Source organism: Anolis sagrei, chromosome 6 (genome assembly GCF_037176765.1).
Source record: "Anolis sagrei isolate rAnoSag1 chromosome 6, rAnoSag1.mat, whole genome shotgun sequence".
Classification (NCBI taxonomy): domain Eukaryota; kingdom Metazoa; phylum Chordata; class Lepidosauria; order Squamata; family Dactyloidae; genus Anolis; species Anolis sagrei.
In genome coordinates, this window is record NC_090026.1 from 16,200,301 (window position 1) to 16,224,004 (window position 23,704).

A 23,704-nucleotide genomic window follows, 5' to 3' on the forward strand; every position below is an offset into this window, starting at 1 on the left:
GCCGACCAAGGGCAAGATGGATGGATGGTATCCTTGAAGTGACTTTGACCTTGAAGGAACTGGGGGTGGTGAAGGCCAACAGGGAGCTCTGGCGTGGGCTGGTTCATGAAGTCACGAAGAGTCAGAAATGACGGAATGAATGAACAACAAGATCACATCAGCTCTAGTTTCTGATACAGAATATATGCCATCCAGTAGTTGCCATCTGCTTGCCCACAGAAAACCATATTTAATAATATAGAGCTGTTGTGGTAATAGTAATCTTTTGCAGGTAGCTAGCCTCTCCCTTCCCAACATTCCCATTGCCTCAGCACTTTAAGAAGGTTTTGCGAGACCAGTTGCTCTCATTGCTGCATGGTTTCGAGGCAACGGTGTAGTAATGGTGAGGCCGTGGACCATATTTTGGTTCTTGAAGACTGCTGGTGGTCCATGGGAACTAATGCTCTAACTGTTTTGGGAAGCAAGTTAGTGCAACCAACACACGGACATTATAACCAATCTACAGACTGAGGTCAGGGTCATACTCTCTATTTACAGAAGTTCAGACTGAAACTAGCTTTGAAACAGAATTAACAAAACAATAGTTCTGGAATCAGATGACAATATCAAGGGGATCTTTTGTGTGGGCTGAAAAAGTGCAACCGTCTTCATCCCAGTTTGTTTTGAAGCTAAGCAGAATCAGGAGATGCAGTTCGAAAGAGGAAGACATGCCTTTTGTGTTGAAATATTTGGGGAAAATGAAAATAAAACACTGCCAGGAATTAGAAGGGGGTTTTGTAAGCAGAGGAAGACCTTGGGCTGAAAGTAATGACAGCGGATAATAGCCCACTCCATCAGGAGTTTGACTCTTCCAGAAGCCAGGAACTGCCTCTTTTCTCCCCTTTGCTGAATATGACATTTCACAAGCTAAGAGACTGAGCTAATGGGAAAGATATCTGCTAATTAAGAACAAAGGACACAAAGAAAGTGTAAGATATTAATTATATGTATGATATAACCTCACCTTTTTCGCTTTTGACCAATTATGCTAGAAATTAACTTGTTGTTGTTCATTCGTTCAGTCGTCTCCGAGTCTTCGTGACCTCATGGAATAGTCCACGCCAGAGCTCCCTGTCGGCTGTCACCACCCCCAGCTCCTTCAAGGTCAGTCCAGTCACTTCAAGGATGCCATCCATCCATCTTGCCCTTGGTTGGCCCCTCTTCCTTTTACCTTCTACTTTCCCCAGCATAATTGTCTTCTCTAGGCTTTCCTGTCTCCTCATGATGTGGCCAAAGTACTTCAACTTTGTCTCTAGTATCCTTCCCTCCAATGAGCAGTCGAGCTTTATTTCCTGGAGGATGGACTGGTTGGATCTTCTCGCAGTCCAAGGCACTCTCAGAACTTTCCTCCAACACCACAGCTCAAAAGCATCTATCTTCCTTCGCTCAGCCTTCCCTAAGGTCCAGCTCTCACATCTGTAGGTGACTACAGGGAATACCATGGCTTTGACTAGGCGGATCTTTGTTGCCAGTCTGATGTCTCTACTCTTTACTATTTAATTAACTTAGAAACACCTAAAAATGATGTATTTGCTTTATTTTACTTACAAAAGTAAATGTAACTGTGCCATTGCCTGTGCCATATTTTTGACACCCACTGGACCCATGTCTTTTGGGGTTTTTTTTTCTGTTTTTTCCTTCACATAATACTTATTTTTCCCTCCAAAAATAAATAATTTATCTTGAGATTGAGAAACAATTGACCGTTGCCTGTTTGAGTTCTAAACTGCACCCTTAAGAGTTTGGGGTGACAGCAAGGCAGCGCTGAGCAAAGTTAAAAGGCCAAGTTCTTCTTTTAACAGGGTGGGCCACATTTCTATGCATTTTGATTAGCAGCTGGTGATTTTCCTGGCAGGGAGCTAAAATAACAGGAAATCCAGAGTCTGCTAAAATTTCACAGGTTGGGTTGCTGTTCAAGGCAAGGCAGCCGGGGTTGTTAAAATGTTGGCCACTTCTGCAAAACTCAGGGCAGCCATGAAACCCATAAAGTAGGCTGATTCTATGCCTAGTTCATGTTAGCAAAGTTATTTGAGCGTTGGACTCCAATTCTAGAGTCCAGAATTCAAATTCTCTCTCAGCCATGTTTAAATATTTGAAAGAATGTCACAAGGAAGAGGGACCAGGCTTTTTTCTGCCGCTCTGGAGACTAGGACTTGGAGCAATGGGTTCAAATTACAGAAAAGGAAATTCCACCTGAACATAAAGAAGAATTTCCTGATCATAAGAGCCGTTCAATCTTGATAAGATAGTGAAGAGTAGAGAAATCACACTGGCAATGAAGATCCACGTAGTTATAGCAATGGTATTCCCCGTAGTAACCTATGGATGTGAGAGCTGGACCATAAGGAAGGCTGAGCGGAAGATAGATGCTTTTGAACTGTGGTACTGGAGGAAAATGCTGAGAGTGCCTTGGACCACAAGAAGAACAAACCAGTTCATACTTCAGGAAATAAAGTCCGATTGCTCATTGAAGGGAAGGATATTAGAGGCAAAGATGAAGTACTTTGGCCACATCACGAGAAGACAGGAAAGCTTAGAGAAGACAATGATGCTGGGGAAAATGGAAGGAATAAGGAAGAGGGGCCGGTAAAGGGCAATATGGATGGTTGGTATCTTTGAAGTGACTGGCTTGACTCTGAAGGAGCTCAAAAGCATCTCTCTTCCTTCGCTCAGCCTTCCCTAAGGTCCAGCTCTCACATCTGTAGGTGACTACATAGCTTTCACAAACATTCCTGGAAAATTGGAAATACTATGACATAGATTCTGACTTTGATATTTAATGAGTGGTGACGGCCAACAGGGAGCTCTAGCATGGGCTGGTCCATGAGGTCACGAAGAGTCAGAAGCGACTGAACGAATAAACCACAAGAAGAGCTGTTCAACAGTGGAACTCATCGCCTCAGAGTCTAGTGGGAGCTCCTTCCTTGTGGCCTTTTAAATAGACTGGATGGCCATCTGTCGGGGGTGCTTTGATTGTGCTTTTCCAGCATGGCAGGGGATTGGACTAGATGGCCCATGTGGCTTCTATGACTCACAAAGAGTACACAAGGAATTCACGAGGGAAGCATTGAGAAGTGGGAATCCCTCGTCCTCAAGTAGTCTAACTGGAGAACAGCTGTTACCAACAGTGCTATGGATTTTGAAGAAGCACAATACAGGGCAAAAGGGAGAAATGTGCCGAGAAGAAGACGGCACCTCAAGCAAACCCTTGTTGGGACCACCTTCCACCTGGAAACCTATGTCCTCACTGTGAAAGACAATGTGGATCCAGAATATGTATCCACAGTCACTTATGGACTCACTGTAAAGACTCTATTCTTGGAAGGCAATCTTACTCAGCCATGATATATAATCTACAACACGTTTGGGCAAACCCATTGGGCAAGTTATATGCTCTGAGCTCCAGGAATGTGAATTTTATTATTTTACTTTACTTTAAGTGTTCACGGGAACTCAAGGCAGCTAACAACCACACACTTTGGCCCTCATTTAAAACAAAGTAAATACACACACACACATCCAATTAAATAGTACTGTGTAAATTAGGTTAAATGCAATTAAAATATAAGAAATACAATTAAAATGCATTTTAAAACACACAACCCCCCCCCCATCCCACCCACAACCTCCCCAGAAGCGTGCCCCTTCTCCTTCTCCAAAGATACTCAATCCATAGAAGTCTCCGCATTTCTAATTAGCTGATTATCTTCCCGTCTACTTTCTTCTCTATCCAGCTTTCACAAACATTCCTGGAAAATTGGAAATACTATGACATAGATTCTGACTTTGATATTTAATGATATGTGCAGTGAAGATATCTGCACTTGCGCTTTGCTACTCTGCTGCTGAATATGCATGCCCAGTGTGGAATACATCTCACCAAGTTAAAACAGTGGATGTGGCTCTTAATGAGACATGCGGCATTATCATAGGATGCCTATACCCAACACCACTGAAGAAATTATACTGTTTAGCCAGTATTGCACCACCTAATATCTGCCGGGAAGTAGCAGCCAGTAATGAAAGGACCAAGGCAGTGACATCTCCAACACCGCAAGATGCAGAGCTAACCTTAAGAAATGGGGCTACACACTGGAGTCCACGACATATGAGTGTGGAGAAGAGCAAACCACAGACCACTTACTACGATGCAACCTGAGCCTTGCCACATGCACAATGGAGGGCCTTCTTATAGCCACACCAGAGGTGCTCCAAGTGGCCAGCTTCTGGTCAAAGGATATTTAGTATAATGTCAAGGTTTTAACTTTGTTTGTGGTTTGAAATACATTATAACTGTATTCTCAGTTCACTTCTGACATTATAAATATATAAATAAATGTATACACACCAAGAAATTATTGACACAGTTGCTCTTTTTAAGGATGTTAGTGACTGTATTCTATGTACCCACAAATCCAATGTTGGGCTAAGAAAACATTGGTGCCAACAGTATAAATATCGCATATAGAGTGAATAGTTCAAGGAACTGTGTTGTATTTTTCAAAAAATTGGCTTCTAGAGACACTTTAGGAAGGGATTAGTGAGATCTTGTAATACAGATCGGTTCTTGGATCAGGCGAAACAATTATTTCTTTATGGTAGTTTTTGTTGTTTATTCATTCAATCGCTTCCAACTCTTTGTGACCTCATGGACCAGCCCACACCACAGCTCCCTGTCAGCCGTCACCACCCCCAGCTCCTTCAGGGTCAACCCGGTCACTTTAAGGATACCATCCATCCATCTTGCCCTTGGTTGGCCCTTCTTCTTTTTTCCTTTCATTTTCCCCAGCATCATCGTCTTGTCCAAGCTTTCCTGTCTTCTCATTATGTAGTAGGTATCGGCAATTCATGATTCTAAATGGTTCTAAAGTACTTACAAAACTAGGGGGCACTGGTGCCTTGCTTCTAAAGTGTTTCTAAAGTTCTGGTGGTGAAAATTTCAGAACTCTAACAAAACTTTCACAATTTCATTATAAATGGCAGTTTCTAATTGGTTCTGTCATAAATATCACCAATAATTAAATAATAATGAAATTTTGAAAGTTTTGTTAAAGTTCTGAAATTTTCACCACCAAAACTTTAGAAACACTTTAGAAGCCAAGCATCAGCTTCAGAAGCAAAGCAATAGCGCTTCCTAGTTTTGTAAGTTTTAGAACCATTTAGAACAGTGTTCCTAATGCCACAACCCCTTAATATAGTGTCTCATGTTGTGGTGGTGACCCCCAACCATAAAATTTCTTTCATTGCTGCTTCATAACTGTAATTTTGCTACTGTTATGAATCGTAATGTAAATATCTGATATGCAGGATGTATTTTCATTCATTGGTCCAAATTTGGCACAAATACCCAATACGCCCAAATTTGAATACTGATGGGGTTGAGGAGGGGATTGATTTGTCATTTGGGAGTTGTAATTGCTGGAATTGATAGTTAACCTACAATCAGAGCATTCTGAACTCCACCAACAATGAAGCTGAACCAAACTTGGCACACAGAACTTCCATGACCAAGAGAAAATATTGGAAGAGTTTGGTGGGCATTGATCATGAGTTTTGGAGTTGTAGTTCACCTTCATTAAGAGAGCACTGTAGACTCAAACTTGGCACGAATCCTCAATATGCCCAAATGTGACCACTGGTGGAGTTTGGGGAAAATAAACCTTGACATTTGGAAGTTGTGGTTATTGAGATTTATAGTTCACCTACAATCAAAGAGCATTCTGAATCTCACTAACGACAGAATTGGGCCAAACTTCCCACACATTAGAACTCCATGACCAAAAGAAAATACTGTGTTTTCTGATGGTCTTTGGTGACCCCTCTGATACCCCCCTTGCAACCCCCACAGGGGTCCCGACCCCCAGGTTGAGAAATGCTGATTTAGAACCATGGATTGCCCATGCCTATGTAGCGAAAGTACTTTATCTTTGCCTCTAATATCCTTCTCTCCAATGAGCAGTCAGACTTTATTTCCTGGAGTATGGACTAGTTGGATCTCCTCGTGGTCCAAGGCACTCTCAGAATTTTCCTCCAGCACCACAGTTCAAAAGTGCCTAACTTCCTTCGCCCAGCCTTCTTTATGGTCCAGCTCTCACATCCATAGGTTATTACAGGGAATACCATTGCTTTAACTATGTGGATCTTCATTGCCAGTGTGATGTCTCTACCCTTAATTATTTTATCGAGATTTGTCATTGCTCTCCTTCCACGAAGTAAACGTCTTCTGATTTCCTGGCTGCAGTAGATAATAATGTCAATTCAACAAGAAAGCCGGAATATAGCATCTCTCAGGCTGTCAAAATCAGTAACCAAAGTTGCAAGAAGATAAATATCAGCACATTTCCTAATCTCTGCGGATGATGCTTGCCATTTCCAGCCAGCAATAGTGAGGGTTGCCATTCTTCTACTTAGCTTTTTTCTCCCTAGACATCTTCAAAAAGAGGGTAGACAACCACCTGCTGGGGATGCTTTAGCTCAAGCATGGGCAAAATCCGGTTCTCCAGGTGTTTTGGACTTACGCCCACAAATCCTAACAGCCCACTTGTTGTTAGAAATTGTGGAAGCTGAAGTCCAAAACACCTGGAGGGCCGAAATTTGCCCATGCCTGCTTAGCTGGAGATCCTACATAAATAGCAAATTGAACTCAATAGTCCTTGAAGCCCCTTCTTAGCCTATTATTCTATTTTTTTATCCTGTAAAGAGTTAACAGGAGCAAACCGATTTTGCAAAATAACTTTCTAAAAGTTACTTTGCAAACTAAAACAAATCTCCGATTTCTTCCCTCCTGAGCTCTGCTTTATTCAGATCTCAGAAAGAAATCTGTCCCTTTCAACCCACGCCTGGTGCCGTTGGCAAAAAATTATTGCCACACTGCTTGCACTTCTTCCTCTTCTTTTACTCCAACTTTAACTTTAACCACAGCTGGAGGAAGTACTCTGTTTTTCTCACCCTCAAAGCCAGTCAACTTTCCCAAGCAGCCAAATAGCTGTGCCTTTTACAATGTTCAGACATCTATATAAATAAAAAATGTAATGTTAGTTTGTAGAATTAACATAACTCAAAAACCATTGGACGAGTTGACACCAAATTTGGACACAAGACACCTAACAACTCAATGGATGTCCTTCACTCAAAAAAATTTGATTTTGTTATTTGGGAGTTGTAGTTGCTGGGATTTATAGTTCACCTACAATCAAAGAGCATTCTGAACCTCACCAATGATGGAATTGAACCAAACTTGGCACACAGTTCTCCCACAATCAACAGAAAATACTGGAAGGGTGTCCTTTGGTTTTGGAGTTGTAGTTCACCTACATCCAGAGATCACTGTGGACTCAAACAATGATGGATCTGGACCAAACTCTACACGAATACTCAATATGCCCAAAAGTGAATACTGGTGGAGTTTGGGGAAAATAGAATCTTGACATTTGGTAGTTGTAGTTGCTGGGATTTATAGTTCACCTACAATTACAGAGCATTCTGAACCCTACCAACGATAGAATTGGGCCAAAACTTCCACACAAAACTCACATGTGGGCCACAGCAACGCGTGGCAGGGGACGGCTAGTATAAAAATAAAAATGTAATGTTCGTTTGTGGGATTAACATAACTCAAAACCCAATGAACGAATTGACACCAAATTTGGACACAATAGACCTGTCAGGGCAACGAGTGACTATCACTCCTAAAAACACTAAAAAAAACACAGTGGAAGGTACTTAAAAAGTCAAAAAAGTAAAAAGACGCTACAGTGCATGCACAAAATGACTCCCCCTGGCAAACAAAACACACAATAGCATATCCACACTCTCTTCTGGACTGCAGCTCCCAGAAATCCCTAGACTAGGCTTTTTAGGAAAGGAGGATGATCCAAATGCACTGCTTCCAAGATGCAAGCTTTCTTCTCCTTGGATTTCTTTGAGAGCACCCCAATCCCTGCATATTTACAATTTCCTATTTCTGGACTGCAACTCCCAGCAATCCTCCAGATAGATAGATTAGATAGAGATTGGTAGGTAGATAGATTGATCAAGAGGACTGCTGGGAGTTGCAATCCAAGAATAGGTAGAAAAGGAAGAAAGGGGAGAAAGGGGCAGGGAAAGAAAAGGGGGAGAAGGAAGGGAAGAGGAAGAGAAAGAAGGAAGGAAGGAAGGAAGGAAGGAGAGAGAGAGAGAAGGAAAGAAAAAAGGGAAGGAAGGAAGAAGAGAAAGAGAGAGAAAGAGGGAGGGAAGGTTGGCCACAGCAACGCGTGGTGGGAACAGCTAATAAGTTATATCTCTTACTAACTGTACCCAATATAAAACAACCCTTTTCACTCCTCAAAAAAGCTTAATCCACCGCCTGAAAGTGGTTGTGATGTAGTACTTTGTGTGGCATAGCGACTTGAGATATCTAGGCTCATAAGCAGTCTAAAACATCTCTTTTCACTCCCCTCAAAGAACTTCACCTACCTTCTGAGAGTGGGTGTGATGTAGTACTTTGTGTGGCATAGGAACTTGGGATATCTAGGCTCACATCCCCATTGAACTATGAAACTGCCCTTTGAGTTCCTTGAAGGAAAGGCTGTGTACAGATGAACCTCAGAATGTGGCAGAGTCTCCTTTTCTGGAGCTTAAGTAAATGCTAGATGGCCGTCAGGAGGGTTTTGATTATGTGTTCCTGCATGGCAGAATGGGATTGGACTGTATGGCCCTTGGGAGTTTCTTCCAACTCTAAGATTCTATGAACCTCATGAATAATTGGGCTTATGTAGTGTTTTGAGTGTTGGCTCTGGACCTAGGTTCAAATCCCTGCTCAGCCACAGAACCTTTAAGTCACCCTCTCTCAGCATCAGAGCAGCCTGGCTGCCGACCGATGGACTAGTTAAAGCTTCTGAGAGGTCTTCAAAGGCAGCCCCACGTAAAGAGCATTGCAGTAGTCTATTCGGGATGTAACCAGAGTGTGGACTACCATGGCCAAGTCAGACTTCCCAAGTTTTAACCTTGCAAATGCTCCCTTGGTCACCGCCGAAACCTGGGGTTCCAAGCTCAGCGATGAATCCAGGATCACTCCCAAGCTGCGAACCTGCATCTTCAGGGGGAGTGTAACCCCATCCAACACAGGCTGTAACCTTATGCCCTGTTCGGCGTTACGACTGACCAGGAGTACCTCTGTCTTGTCTGGATTCAATATTATATATATATGATAAATATATAAATATAGAGGCTTTAATTCATTTTTTCTCATCAAATGACATATCTGTAGTTATTTAGTGGTGGATATTTAACATTTTAGCCACACAATTGAACGCAGGTCCTCATAACCTCTGAGGATGCTTTCCGTAGAGTAAATAAATAAATAAATAAATAAGAGCATCAGAAATATGTTGGGGTTGTTGTAGGGTTTTTTGGGCTGTATGGCCATGTTCTAGAAGCATTCTCTCCTGATGTTTCACCTGCATCTATGGCAGGCATCTTCAGAGGTTGAGAGATGCCTGCCATAGATGCAGGTGAAACGTCAGGAGAGAATGCTTCTAGGACATGGCCATATAGCCTGAGAAACCTACAACAACCTCAGCTCAGGTTTTCTTTTCAAGTTGCATTGAAAAAATTGCAGAAAATGTATCAAAAATAGCATTTCTCAATGCAATATGCTCGGAGGTGGGGGTGGGTGGGGGGTGGACAAGTTTATATGGATACATGCTATTATATCTATTAGTCAACTTGGCTCTTGCAGAAATATTGTGAAGTCAACTTGGATTTTGAATGAATAAATTAACATCCCAGGTTTTCCATACCTAAATATATCTTTTCTATTCTGCTTCACCTTCACAAAGGAGACCCCAAAATATCAAGCATCTACATTAACTCGGAAGTAAAATTGCCAATGGAGCAATTGAGGGCGTGCAAATAATGGCAAAATGTGTGTGTCTCGAGTAAATTTGCTGACACAATTCTGTGGGTAGAAAGCCAAATATAGGAAACTGCTTTATATGAGTCAATGGTTCTGACTTTGACTTGAAAGAGCAGTTAAAGGTTACATACAAGGGTTTTTTCCAGATCTAATGACAGAGGTCAAGGATCAAACGTGGGACTTTTGGATGCACATGTGCTCACCCCGCAGAGCTTTTATTTTACTTATTGAAAGTCGATTTTGTTTTGTCAAAAAAACCAAACAAATAACAAAATAACAAACAAAATCCAGAATAAATGGGATAATATTGTAAAAAAAGACCAACCATTCCCATAGACGTTCTTTTCTGTAACCACAACTCTCCCTGAATCCTTCACCCAGTTACTACTTGCACTTTCCTAATTGCACGTTTTCCAGACATGACTGGCTCCAAAACTCCAACTTGCTCACCATTCCCTGATACAATAGATAGACAGCAGAATTTCTTTCTTGTCATGGCTGGAATCACTGCGTTGTTGTAGGTTTTTTGAGCTATATGGCCAAATCTAGAAGCATTCTCTCCTGACGTTTCGCCTACATTTATGGCAAGCATCTTCAGAGGTTGTGAGGTCTACACAACCTCTGAGGTATCCTCACAATCTCTGAGGATGCTTGCCATAGATGCAGGCAAAACGTCTGGAGAGAATGCTTCTAGAACATGGCCATATAGCCCGAAAAACCTACAACAACCCATTTAAGAAATGTTCAACAATTAGGGATTTGATTTTTTTTGCCATGTCAGGAGTGAGTTGAGAAATTGCAAGCGTTAAACCCTTGTGCCAGCGGGACCATTGACCAAAAGGTCGGCGGTTTGAATCCAGGGAGCGGGGTGAGCTCCCATCTGTCAGCTCCAGCTCCTCATGTGGGAACATTTGAGAAGCCTCCCATATGATGGTAAAACATCCGGGCGTCCCCTGGACAACGTCCTTGCAGACAGCCAATTCTTTCACACCAGAAGCACCAATTAGAAACAATACTTAGGAACTAGTTCTATGTTTCCACTCAGCCATATAACTGTGACTGTGGAGCAGATCAGACAACTCCACTTTGGACTGCAACTCCCACCATTCCTAACAGCCTCAGGCCCTTTCCTTTTCCCCCTCAGCCGCTTAAGCCTGAGGCTGTTAGGAATGGTAGGAGTTGCAGTCCAAAACACCCAGACGGACAATGTTTGCTCATGCCTGGTCTATACTGACCATATAATACAGTTCCAAACTGCATTCTATGGGAGTGCAAACCCAGCCTGAGCAACCCTCCAGTAATGTCTCTCTTAGCCTCATTTATCTCATATGTATCTATATGAAGATAAAAATGTATATAGCCATCGTGAGCAAATTGGACGAAAAGTAGGATATGAATACAACAAACAAGCAAATAATTGCAGGAAAAGATATTCCACCTCAATATTAGGAATACATTCCTGACTCTGAACTGTTTGGGAATGGAATATGTTGCCTTGAAGTCCAGAAGGAGTCTCCATTCCTGCAGGTTTGTAAGCAGAGCCTGTCATAGAATCATTGAGTTGGAAGAGACCTCATGGGCCATCCAGTCCAACCCCATTCTGCCAAGAAGCAGGAAAATTACATTCAAAGCACTCCTGACAGATGGCCATTCAGCCACTGTTTAAAAGCTTCCAAAGAAGGAGTCTCCACCACAATCCGGGGCAGAGAGTTCCATTGCTGAACGTCTCTCACAGTCAGGAAGTTCTTCCTAATGTTCAGATGGAATCTCCTTTCTTGTAGTTTGAAGCCATTGTTCTGCATCCTAGTCTCCAGGGCAGCAGAAAACAAGCTTGCTCCCTCCTTCCTATGACTTCCCCTCACATACTTATACATGGCTATCATGTCTCCTCTCAGCCTTCTCTTCTTCAAGCTAAACGTGCCCAGCTCTTTAAGCCGCTCCTCATAGGGCTTGTTTTCCAGACCCTTGACCATTTTAGTTGCCCTCCTCTGGACACATTCCAGCTTGTCAAGATCTCCCTTCAATTGTGGTGCCCAGAGTGTCGGGCATGCTTTGATTGTATCTTCTTTCATGGCAGACTGGATGGCCCTTGTGGTCTCTCTTCCAACTCTACGATTCTAATAAACTAAGAATTTTGGCGCATGCAAATGGACTTACCTTGAAGTGCTAATCCAATCATCAATATCCAAATATGCCATGGTGATGGTGGACCAGTCATGGTGGAGTGGCACAAAAGCTTCAGAGTCTAACTTTCTGGAGGGCAAGAGGTGGAACAGAAAGGAGCGTAGGGGAGAGTGGAAGGAGGACTGAGCCTTGCTTCCGAATTTCAAAATTGTGACTTTCTCTCTTTTGCCTGGTTTAGAAGGGAGGGGTAACATGTAGGGAGGAGGAGAAAAGCAAAGCTGCAGAACATCTTTCTTCCTGTACTGACAAAGTGGGTGGCGAAAGACTCGAACACGCATCTGGTGGCCCCCCGAGCAATGAGGAACCACGTTACATCAACAAAGTCCCCAAGACAGAGGAAGACGTTGGCATCTGATCATTACACATGGAGCTTTCGCTATGATTAGGCAAAAAGTATTGTCTAATAAGGCCAACCAGGGCATGGAGGGACAGACTCACACCAGGCATAACATTTCATTCATTTAGATCACTGTTCCTATGTTGAATCTCGGGATTGTCCCCATGCCATCTGTAAACCGCCTTGAGAAAGGCGATATGAAAATATAGTAAATAAATAAAGAATATATTGTCGAAGGCTTTCATGGCCGGAATCACTGGGTTGTTGTAGGTTTTTCCAGGCTATATGGCCATGTTCTAGAGGCATTTTCTCCTGACGTTTCGCCTGCATCTATGGCAAGCATCCTCAGAGGTAGTGAGAATAATAATAATAATAATAATAATAATAATAATAATAATAATAATAGAATAATAAAGGTAAGCCACCCCAAGTCCCTTCAGGGAGATGGAGACGTGGTACAAAAAATAAATTATTATATATTAAAGTTATTAATGCCGCAACCCTTTAATACAGTTCCTCATGTTGCGGTGACGCCCCAACCATAAAATTATTTTCATTGCTACTTCTTAACTGTAATTTTGCTACTGTTATGATTTGTAATGTAAATATCTGATATGCAGGATGTATTTTCATTCATTGGACCAAATTTGGCACAAATACTCAATACGCCCAAATTGGGCGGGGGGAGGGGTTGATTTTGTCATTTGGAAGTTGTAGTTGCTGGGATTTATAGTTAACCTACAATCAAAGAGCCTTCTGAACTCCACCAAACTTGGCACACAGAACTCCCATGACCAACAGAAAATACTGGAATGATTTGGTGGACATTGACCTTGAGTTTTGGAGTTGTAGTTCACCTACATCCAGAGAGCACTGTGGATTTAAACAATGATGGATCTGGACCAAACTTGGCAAGAATACTCCATATGCCCAAATGTGGAGTTTGGGGAAAACAGACCTTGACATTTGAGAGTTGCAGTTGCTGGTATTTATAATTCACCTACACCCAAACTGCATTCTGAACCCCACCAACAATAAAATTGGGCCAAATTTCCCACACAGAACACCCATGCCTTGAAGAGACTTGTTAGCGTAAGCCTCCCTCCAGCCTCGCATACTCTCCCTCGCGTGCTGCCGTACGCTGAGCACACCTGCTCTCCCCTCCCCTCTCCCCTCTCCCGCAATACATTCTGTATTGTCGAAGGCTTTCATGGTTGGAATCACTGTTGTAGGATTTTAGGCCTGTATGGTCATGCTCTAGAAGCATTCTCTCCTGATGTTTCGCCTGCATCTATGGCAGGCATCCGCAGAGGTTGTGAGACCTCAGATGTTGCAGAGGAGGACATTTGGTGGGAGGATTCGCCATCTGTTTCCAAAAAGGTAGAGAAGGACAGGCAGAGAGATATTCATCATTCTCTGCCAAAGGAGTTCCTAAGACCATCAGAAATATATGTTTTGTTATGGTCTTTGGCGACTCCTCTGAAAACCCCTCGCAACCCACACAGGGATCCTGACCCCCAAGAAGAGAAACACTTTATTAAAGGGACAAGAACCTTCTCAGTTTCAACTCTGTCAGCTGTCCAGTATGACTATTTGAAAGACTGTCAAGTAAACATGTGTTTCTATCCAATAGAGCAGAACCAAGATCTTTGGCTTCTTGGGGAACGGTAGGAAAAAGTGGCCACTTCTATCCTAAATTCATGTTTCCCAAATCTAGCCAAATAATTTGGGCAGATGAAGGCAACAATTCCCAAATTGCCTCTTTCTATCTCATACAATGCAAAGCAACGAACCCTATACAGATCTTTCATGGAAGCCCAAATCTGCTCCCATTGGCAAAACTGCACAAAGGTAGATCAACATCAAGATAAGTTACACTTTTTTTGTCATGTCAGGAGCAACTTGAGAAACTGCAAGTTGCTTCTGGTGTGAGAGAATTGGCAGTCTGCAAGGACGTTGCCTAGGGGACACCCAGGTGTTTTGATGTTTTATCATCCTTGTGGGAAGCTTCTCTCATGTCCCCGCATGAGGAGCTGGAGCTGATAGAGGGAGCTCATCCGCGCTCTCCCCGGATTCGAACCTGTGACCTATCGGTCTTCAGTCCTGTTGGCACAGGGGTTTAACCCACTGCACCACCGTTACACTTAACGTATTTGTTAAGAGAGAATCTGAGTAAGGAAAAGGGATAGCCATGCAGGCACCAAACCACTTGAAAACTGGGTGACATTTCATGAGATTCTGCAACAACCAACCAACCACAGGTGGAAAGCAGAGCAGGGAAATGAAAGCGGGTCAGCCAATGGGAGATCAAGATGCCGTGATAACAAGCGCGGAATTGGCTTCCTGTTTCACCACGACAGGAAGGGGATGTCAGCGAGAAGGTGCATAGGCCTCCTTGAAGCATTTCTCCAATCCAACCAAGAGGCCAATCATGGTAAGAATCCAGAAAACAATCTCCACCTACCACTCTCTTTTTGGGTGGGGGGCTTTATTTCTATTTAGTTCCCTCTACTTGGTTGGCATCCCTGAAAATAGCCCAGCAATCTCCCAACAGAAAAATGTTCTCTGATGCCACTCTTTCTTTGTATTTTAGGACAAGGATTATGTTGGCTTTGCCACCCTGCCCACCCAAGTCCACAGAAAGTCTGTGAAGAAGGGTTTTGACTTCACGCTGATGGTGGCAGGTAAGGATATGAAACAATAACTTTCTCCATCCTAGCAAGCGTTGCCAAATTTCCAAACTAGCATTAAGGGACAATAGATTGTATTGTCGAAGGCTTTCATGGTTGGAATCAATGGGTTGTTGTAAGTTTGTTGGGCTATATGGCCATGTTCTAGAAACATTCTCTCCCGGCGTTTCGCCTGCCTCGATGGCAGGCATCCTCAGAGGTTGTGAGACTTCACAACCTCTGAGAATGCCTGCCATAGATGCAGGTGAAATGTCAGGAGAGAATGCTTCTAGAACATGGCCATATAGCCCAACAAACCTACAACAACCCAGGGACAATATAAATTCCCAACATGAAGTGTTGGCAGTCAAGAACAAGCTGTGAACAAGTTTCCTCCAACCTGAAGACCAAATAGGAGAGTACTGATTTCAGTTAAATTGGTCATTTGTTTTTGTTTTTGTTTTGCAAAATTAGGGCTCTCCACTTTTATGAATAACATGATGCACACACTTGTGTCTTTATAAAGGGCTTACAGCCCAAAATACATATTTTTGAGGGGAATCTGTTAAAGTGAGATCCAATTATTTGTGTAATTGGAGGACTGTCCCATTTTAAAAATATGTTACCTAAATCTGAGACTTTCCGTCTCTCAAGAACAAGGTATAAAATGCTTCAACCAGTTTTTTTCAACCCGGGGGTTGAGACCTCTGGGGGAGGGGGGGGGGGTCACAAGGAGGTGTCAGAAAACACAGTATTTTCTGTTGGTCTTGGGGATTCTGTGGGAAGTTTGGCCCAATTCTGTTGTTGGTGTGGTTCAGAATGTTTTTTGATTGTAGGTGAACTATAAATCTCAGCAACTACAACTTCCAAATATCAATGTCTATTTTCCCCAAACCACCAATATTCACATTTTGGCATATTGAGTATTCGTTTGGTCCAGATCTATCATTGTTTGAGTCCACAGTGCTCTCTAGATGTAAGTGAACTACAACTTCAAAACTCTAGGTCACTGCCCACCAAACCCTTCCAGTATTTTCTGTTGGTCATGGGAGTTCTGTGTTCCAAGTTTGGTTCAATTCCATCGTTGGTGGAGTTCGGAATGCTCTTTGATTGTAGAAGAACTATAAATCCCAGCAACTACAGCTCCCTAAGGACAAAACCAATCCCCCTGCCCCAAACCCACAAGTATTCGAATTTGGGTATATTGGGTATTTGATGCCAAATTTGGTCCCGTGAATTAAAATAGATCCTGCATATCAGATATTTACATTACAATTCATAATAGTAGCAAAATTACAGTTATGAAGCAGCAATGAAAGAAATTTTATGGTTGGGGGTCACCACAACATGAGGAACTGTATTAAGGGGTCGCAGCATTAAGAAGGTTGAGAAACACTGCTCTAGGATCAAAATAGTTGACCCTCCTGTGCCACTAACCTCAGTGGATGTGGAGAGCTGACTGCACTCTCATTCATTTTTGCAGGAGAATCAGGACTTGGAAAATCTACTCTTATCAACAGCCTCTTCTTGACAGATCTGTATAAAGATCGTGTGCTTCCAGATGCGCAAGGTGAGTCGAGTGATTGACAGTTGTCATGGTGTGAGACAAAGAGAGGGAACCTGATTGGGAGACTCTAATCCTGATTAATGTCTCCCCATCTTCCTGATTTCTCAGAGAGGATTCCCCAGACTATGGAAATTGTCAAGCATGCCATCGATATTGAAGAGAAAGGAGTGAAAGTTAAACTGACAGTGATTGATACTCCAGGATTTGGGGACGCAGTGGACAATACTGAGTGGTAAGGGGGGCTCTGGGTATGTGGTTGTGCCTCTTTAGCTTGTGGGAATAAAAAGAAACATTCAAGATTCTAGATTTTGAATATGCAATTCTTATCTGGACTTATAGTTTGCTCATGTTTCTTCCTGAATTACTGTTATCATTTTTATTATATGTTATGGGAGTTGAGCAGTCACTGAGTTTGATATCTATGTCAAATCCTGGACCCAAAATACCAGGAAATACTAAGGGTCCATTGTATTGAACTTTTTTATTTATTTTGATAAGGGTTTGGAAGCTTTCTCCCAATTTCAATCCCCTTTTTTCTTTTTCAGCTGGAAGCCAATTGGCCATTACATCGATTGCCAGTTTGAGCAGTATTTTCGTGATGAGAGTGGCTTGGACCGTAAGAACATTCAGGACGGGCGTGTCCATTGCTGTCTATATGTCTTATCACCTTTTGGACATGGGTAGGATATCTACAAGCAATAGTACATATTTCCTGAATGGCCCGTAGCTCTCCAAATGAACGATAACATGGGTTTAATTTTGTGGCGTAATGTAAAATACACCACGTGTAGTTCATGTTCGACCACACACTGCCTTGCCAGAGAAAGAAAATATGCCACACAGATGAACAGTAAAGAACAAGTAGTTTGTTTTTCAAAGTTCAGAACAATATATGTACAATGTGATTAGTTGCATCAACTCACATAATGTCCTTTTATGAGAGATTTAAAATGGTATTTCTTTGTCCATGTGGATAAACTCCTTCAGCAGCTCATGAAGTGTGAGCACACTCCAAACTCTGTATCTCTCTTCTTCTCTCTTCTTCTCTCTCTGAGCACTTGCATAGCTCAAGCCTGAACAAAAATGTAACAGTATCCAAAAGTCCCAGGCTCAGCCTGCTCTCCAAGTATTGCCCGACCAATCAGCTTCATACATCTTATTTTACAGTTAACACACACACACACACACACACTGATTCCTTGTATGCTCAAACAAATTTGAGCAGACCTGACATAGCATTTATATTCAGCATTTAGTTCAACATTGGGACAGTTCAAATGAGGATAAAAGTATTACTGAGCATGTGCAAAATGCCTTTGCTGCTGATTATCCAGCCTTGAAGTGACTGGATTGACCTTGAAGGAGCTGGGGGTGGTGACGGCTGACAGGGAGCTCTAGCGTGGGCTGGTCTATGAGGTCACGAAGAGTCGGAAACGACTGAACGAATGAACAACAGCAACATCCAGCCTAGGGATGTGGCATAAATGAAGCTGTTGGTGGACTTCAATTTTGGAAGCTCCCTGCTAATTTGGAACAAATTAAGGATTAGGAAAGCATGTCAACGTGTCCAAACATCATCTCAACTTAATGCAAAAAGTGGGCAGACAAATCTTAATTCCAATACAAACTTGGGGAAAGATGAGTAAGAAGTAGGTTTCCTAGATGGTTTAAAAGCAGATGTTATGTCTCTGATTTCCACTCCTTTTCTGTCAGTCTTCGTCCCCTAGACATTGCTTTCCTTCAAGCCATCCATGACAAAGTCAATATCGTGCCAGTGATCGGAAAAGCGGACAGCCTGACTCCAACAGAAGTGCAGCATATGAAGGAGAAGGTGAGGTTAACGGAAGGAGGTGTTGGAGGCCCACAGACCTCCCCTGATGGGAACCCACCTTCCCGAAACCGGTAACTTACTGCAGTGGCTTCCTGAATGTTTTGGACTTCAAGAGCAACAGGGCCAGCAGTTATGGATTCTGAGAGCTTAAGTCCAAAATATCTGAAGGGGTCTACAATGAGAAACTCCGCCTTTAATGGTAAACTTTTGACAAAACATTTATCTCTGGTGCCTTTTCACTGATATGTGCTTTCTAGTCAATGTGAAATTAAATAATAGGTAAAGGTTTCCCCATGATATTAAGTTTAGTCATGTTTGACTTTGGGGGTTGGTACTCATCTCCATTTCTAAACCGAAGAGGCAGCATTGTCCATAGACACCTCCAAGGTCATGTGGCCAGCATGACTGCATGGAATGCTGTCACCTTCCCGCCAGAGCGGTTTTAAAACGGCTAGGTTGGCAGAAACTGGGACTAACAGCAGGAGCCCACCCCACTCCCCAGATTTGAACCACCGACCTTTTGGTCAGCATGTTCAGCAGCTCAGCGGTTTAACCCACTGTGCTACCTAGGGACCCTAATGACAAATGACTGATGGCTTATTTAATTATTTACTTCATTTATAACCCCCCCCTTCTCACCCCGTAGGGAACTCAAGGCAGCCTATCATGCTTTACTTGACTAGATAGAGTATCTCTCTAGCCTTTCTCTGAGGCTGAAAGAGTGAAATTTGCCCAAGGTTGCCCAGTGGGTTTCCCCAAATGAGTGGAGATGGAAACCCTTATTTCCTGAAACCCTAGTTCATCAAACTCATCATACCATATTGGGGGCTATATTTTCCTTTTTGATCCCATCCCCTGCACAACTACATTTCACGGCTATTTTAAGCCCCTTTCACACAGCTGTATAAAACCCACATTTAACTGGATTATATAGCAGTGTAGACTCAGATAATCCAGTTCAAAGCAGACGCTGTGCATTATCTGCCTTGATATTCTGGGTTATATGGCTGTGCGGAAGGGCCCTTAGTTATTTCTTTCCTTTCCTTTCCTTTCCTTTGGGTGCCCAGATCCGGCAAGAGTTAGAAGAAAACGGCATCCGCATTTATGAGTTCCCTGAATGTGACTCAGATGAGGACGAAGAGTTCAAAGCTCAGGATGCTGAGATGAAGGTGAGAATGGAACAGGGAGCAATTAAGATGCACTATGGGGTGGGAAGGATGTTTAGCAGTGTGGGAAGAAGGGGCATTGAGTCTTACGAGTCCATTTGGTGTCCTCCCTGCAGCACAGCATCCCTTTTGCTGTCATCGGGTCTAACCAGGTGGTCCGAGAGCTGAAGGACAAAGTATTCAGGGGAAGGCAATATACCTGGGGAACAGTGGAAGGTAAGGTGTATTATAAGATTCAGTAAAGGATGCTGTGCCGAAGGAAACGACTGATGACTTTGTTTTGTCACTTCTAGTGGAAAATTCTGCTCACTGCGACTTCCTCAAGCTCCGAAATATGCTGATCCAAACCCATATGCAGGATTTAAAGGATGTCACCCATGAGGTTCATTATGAGAATTACCGCGCACAGTGTATCCAGAGCCTGACCAGAACTGGGGTTCGGGACCGCAGCAGCCGCGCGTAAGCAATCCCCAAGGATCCCTGCAGAAGCATTAGTGCATCAGTGGCTGAGGCTAGGCATGTAGCTGGGGGGGGGGGGCTTGTGGAGGTTCAGCCCCCCCCCCCCCCCCCCCAAATTCTCAGGGTGGTCCGCGAGAAGGCCTTACTGGTACATTATTTAAACTGTTATATTTATTCATATCATGATCTGATCACCATGCTCAATATATCCCATATGCATGGGGATATTGGGATAATGATACAAACGATACTCAGACTAAGCCCCCCCCAATCAAGCTCAGCCCCCCCCCCCATCAAAATCCTGGCTATGGGCCTGAGGCCAAAGAGTTAATCAAGAGATGGATAGAGATGGAGTTGGGTTGTTGTGAGTTTTTTGGGTTTTATGATCATGTTCCAGAAGTATTATCTCCTGACATTTTGCCAGCACCCTGGACATTCCACAGATATATAAACCCTATTTTCCTAGTTTCCAACAGACCCCTCAACCTCTGAGGATGCCTGCCATAGATGCAGGCGAAACATCAGGAGAGAATGCTCCTGCAACATGACCATACAGCCCGAAAAACTCACAATCACCCAGTAATTCTGGACATGAAAGGCTTTGACAATACAGAGATGGAGTTAATTCTGTTGAAGAACTAGTCATTTCCAACTTATGCTGCTCCTAAGGTGTATTCATCAGAGTTGTCTTAGTAATATTTGTTCTGAAGAGGGCTTGCCTTTGCCTTCCGCTATGGCCTGGACTGGGGATTAGGTTGCCTGGACTGGGGATTAGAACCCAAGCCCCCTAAAGTCCTATTTATTTATTTATTTAAGGTATTTGTACCTTGCCCTTCTCAACACCCCTCCCCCTGGTGGGGGGATTCAGGGTGGCTTCCAGCCGGCAGCAATTCGATGTCTCCAATGAGCACGTAATAAATATATATAATAAAATCCAGTAATTACATACAATTAAAACATTAGGTCAATTCGATTAAAATCTGTATAAATATAATATACTTGGTGGCCTTGTCTAAGCTGAATTCTGTGCTTAGAGACGCCATCAAGGTTGTCCATAGTCAATTTCCATAGCGATTGTCATTATTCCCACTGTCATTGTCAGCATAATTACCCGAAGGACTGGTCCCACATCCACATGTAGATAACCTTATTTCACTGGGGAGTGAATTCCACAGGTGGGGAGCCACCACCGAGAAGGCACTGTCCCTTGTCCCTGCCAAACACGTTTGTGAGGGGCAGGGCCAAGAGCAGGGCCCTCTTAAACTCCAAGGTGGGATGTAGACGGAGATATGTTCAGACAGGTAGCCCATCATCAATCCAATGAAACTAACAAAAGAATAGCTCAGTCTTTTGGACTGGATCACAAGCTCCCTCTTGTCTCCCTAGGAAACTGTCCCGTCAAAGTGCCACAGAGATGCCACTCCTGCCTTTGGCTGACACTGAGAAACTGATTCGCGAGAAAGATGAAGAGGTGAGCTGCAAAAGGGAGCATAGATGTGTAAAGAACAGGCATGGGCAAACTTTGGCCCTTCAGGTGTTTTCGACTTCAACTCCCACAATTCCTAACAGCCAGTAGGAATTGTGGCAGTCCAAAACACGTGGAGGACCAAAATATACCCAAGCCTGGTATAGAAGGTCTTCTGGGTTTTTCACCCTCAAAGAAGCTGCATAGAACTAACATTCCAAGATCCGAAGGTGAGATGCAAATTCTAATCTTTGATACATACTCTCAATGAAGATCTACTACTTGAACTAAACCAGACACAAAATGAAAATAGGCCTTGGCACCCCAAGTCCCCGGTGGCACAGTGGATTAAACCCCTGTGCCAGCAGGACTGAAGCCCAACAGGTCGCAGGCTCGAATCCGGGGAGAGCGTGGATGGGCTCCCTCTGTCAGCTCCAGCTCCTCATGTGGGGACATGAGAGAAACCTCCCACAAAGATGGAAAAACATCAGAACATCTGGGTGTCCCCTGGGCAACGTCCTTGCAGACGGCCAATTCTCTCACACCAGAAGCGACTTGCAGTTTCTCAAGTTGCTACTGACATGACCAAAAAAACAAACAAACAAAAAAAACCCCAAGCATCCATCATCTTCTTTACAGTACATGTGGGAAAGCACACTCAGAAATGGAAGCTGGAGTGGTAGGAGCTGGAGGCATTGCTGTCACGGCACCCCACACCTCATTAATGTTTCCCCTGACATTAAGTCCAGTCGTGTCCAATTCTAGGGGGTGGTGCTCATCTCCATTTCTAAGCCGAAGAGCTGGCGTTGTCCATAGACACCTCCAAGGTCATGTGGTCAGCATGACTGCATGGAGCGGTTACCTTCCCGCCGGAGAGGTACCTATTGATCTACTCACATTTGCATGTTTTCGAACTGCTAGGTTGGCAGAAGCTGGGGCTGACAGCGGAAGCTCATGACACTTCCCGGATTCGAGCCTGCGACCTTTCGGTCAACAAGCTTAGCAGCTCATTGGTTTAACCCACTGCGCCACCTCATTACATACCCAAATAACATCCAGCTACAGAAAGAAAATAAAATCGGATGCTTGGGACATCGAAGGCATATAGTGGATTTAGCTTATCTGAGCAGTCCTAAACAAGGATGTGCCCCCCCCCCCCCCAGAAGTTTGGGAGGTCGCCACCATAGGCCCAACATTAGAGAGAACAGGGAAAACTGGGAAATTAATGAAAAGACTAACCCTGAGCATTTTCAGTCATCCACAAGAAACTTCAGTTGATTCGATAAAAAACAAATAGGGCTGGAAATTGTCTCCTGGAATCTGGCTGCCTGGGAAAATAAAGTGGCAGATAAGGAATTCATGGAACCCCTTCAGAAATTTGATATAATTTGGGTTGTTGTAGGTTTTTCGGGCTATATGGCCACGTTCTCGAAGCATTCTCTCCTGACGTTTTGCCTGCATCTATGGCAGCCTATGCCAATTTTTGCAGCTCGTGGTATTTTTTGTTTCTAAAAAAAAAGAAAGAAAAAGAACAGAAAAAAAGAACTCAAATTTTGCAAGAGGCAATTCTGTTTTCAAAGTAATACACACTAGGAAAATGATTTTATTTCCAGCTTTTTCTAAAAACAAAACAATGAAGTGAGCTTCTAGTCTCTCCTGGTTTTGAAAACAAACTAAAGAAATTGGTTTTTTTAGTGGGGATGCAAAACATGATGAGATGGATTTCACTACATTAACTCAGCAGTGCACTGAGTAAATGCAGTGAAAGCTATTTCAGGAGCACTCAGCAATCAATTAAGCAACTGTCTACAACCAAGGTGGGCACAATATCAAAATGTCTTGCTTTCTTTTGTTCAGCTCCGTCGGATGCAGGAAATGCTACAGAAAATGCAGGCGCAGATGTTGCAGAGCCAGGGGGAGCAGAGCGACAGCCTCTAAGACACAACACAGCTCTCATATTGTCATGGAAATCCAAGCAGAGAGATTGGCAAGGCCAGAACTGGAGGTCCATGAGCTTTGGCAACGTCTGTGTCAAAGGGAACTCTTTGCCTTTGAGGAAAGGAAAGACACCACTTCCCAGTGGATGAACCCC

General features: G+C 43.3%; 2 protein-coding genes across 2 annotated transcripts in view; one reads left to right on the forward strand and one right to left on the reverse strand.

Moving 5' to 3' along the window:
* Positions 1–12,320, reverse strand: part of ITGAL (integrin subunit alpha L) — a 69,397-nt gene extending 57,077 nt beyond the window's left edge. Inside the window, exon 1 of the mRNA XM_067469828.1 lies at positions 12,092–12,320. Coding sequence (XP_067325929.1) covers positions 12,092–12,152 — 61 coding nt within the window. The 5' untranslated portion in view covers positions 12,153–12,320. The remainder of the gene's footprint in view (positions 1–12,091) is intronic.
* Positions 12,321–14,823: 2,503 nt separating this feature from the next.
* SEPTIN1 (septin 1) lies at positions 14,824–23,563 on the forward strand. Its single transcript, XM_060780227.2, has 11 exons — positions 14,824–14,889; positions 15,049–15,139; positions 16,608–16,694; positions 16,800–16,923; positions 17,237–17,371; positions 18,405–18,522; positions 19,590–19,691; positions 19,805–19,904; positions 19,982–20,147; positions 21,534–21,618; positions 23,470–23,563. Exons 1-11 carry the CDS (start codon positions 14,887–14,889, stop codon positions 23,548–23,550), a joined length of 1,092 nt encoding a protein of 363 aa, XP_060636210.2. The 5' UTR covers positions 14,824–14,886; the 3' UTR covers positions 23,551–23,563.
* The last annotated feature ends 141 nt before the right edge of the window (positions 23,564–23,704 follow it).

What these genes read in the sequence shown, in the direction of transcription:
- SEPTIN1 (XM_060780227.2), top strand. An exon ending in TTATCACCTTTTGGACATGG is followed by an intron (nt 17,372 to 18,404) that starts GTAGGATATCTA and finishes CTTTTCTGTCAG; the next exon opens with TCTTCGTCCCCTAGACATTG. An exon ending in TACCTGGGGAACAGTGGAAG is followed by an intron (nt 19,905 to 19,981) that starts GTAAGGTGTATT and finishes TGTCACTTCTAG; the next exon opens with TGGAAAATTCTGCTCACTGC.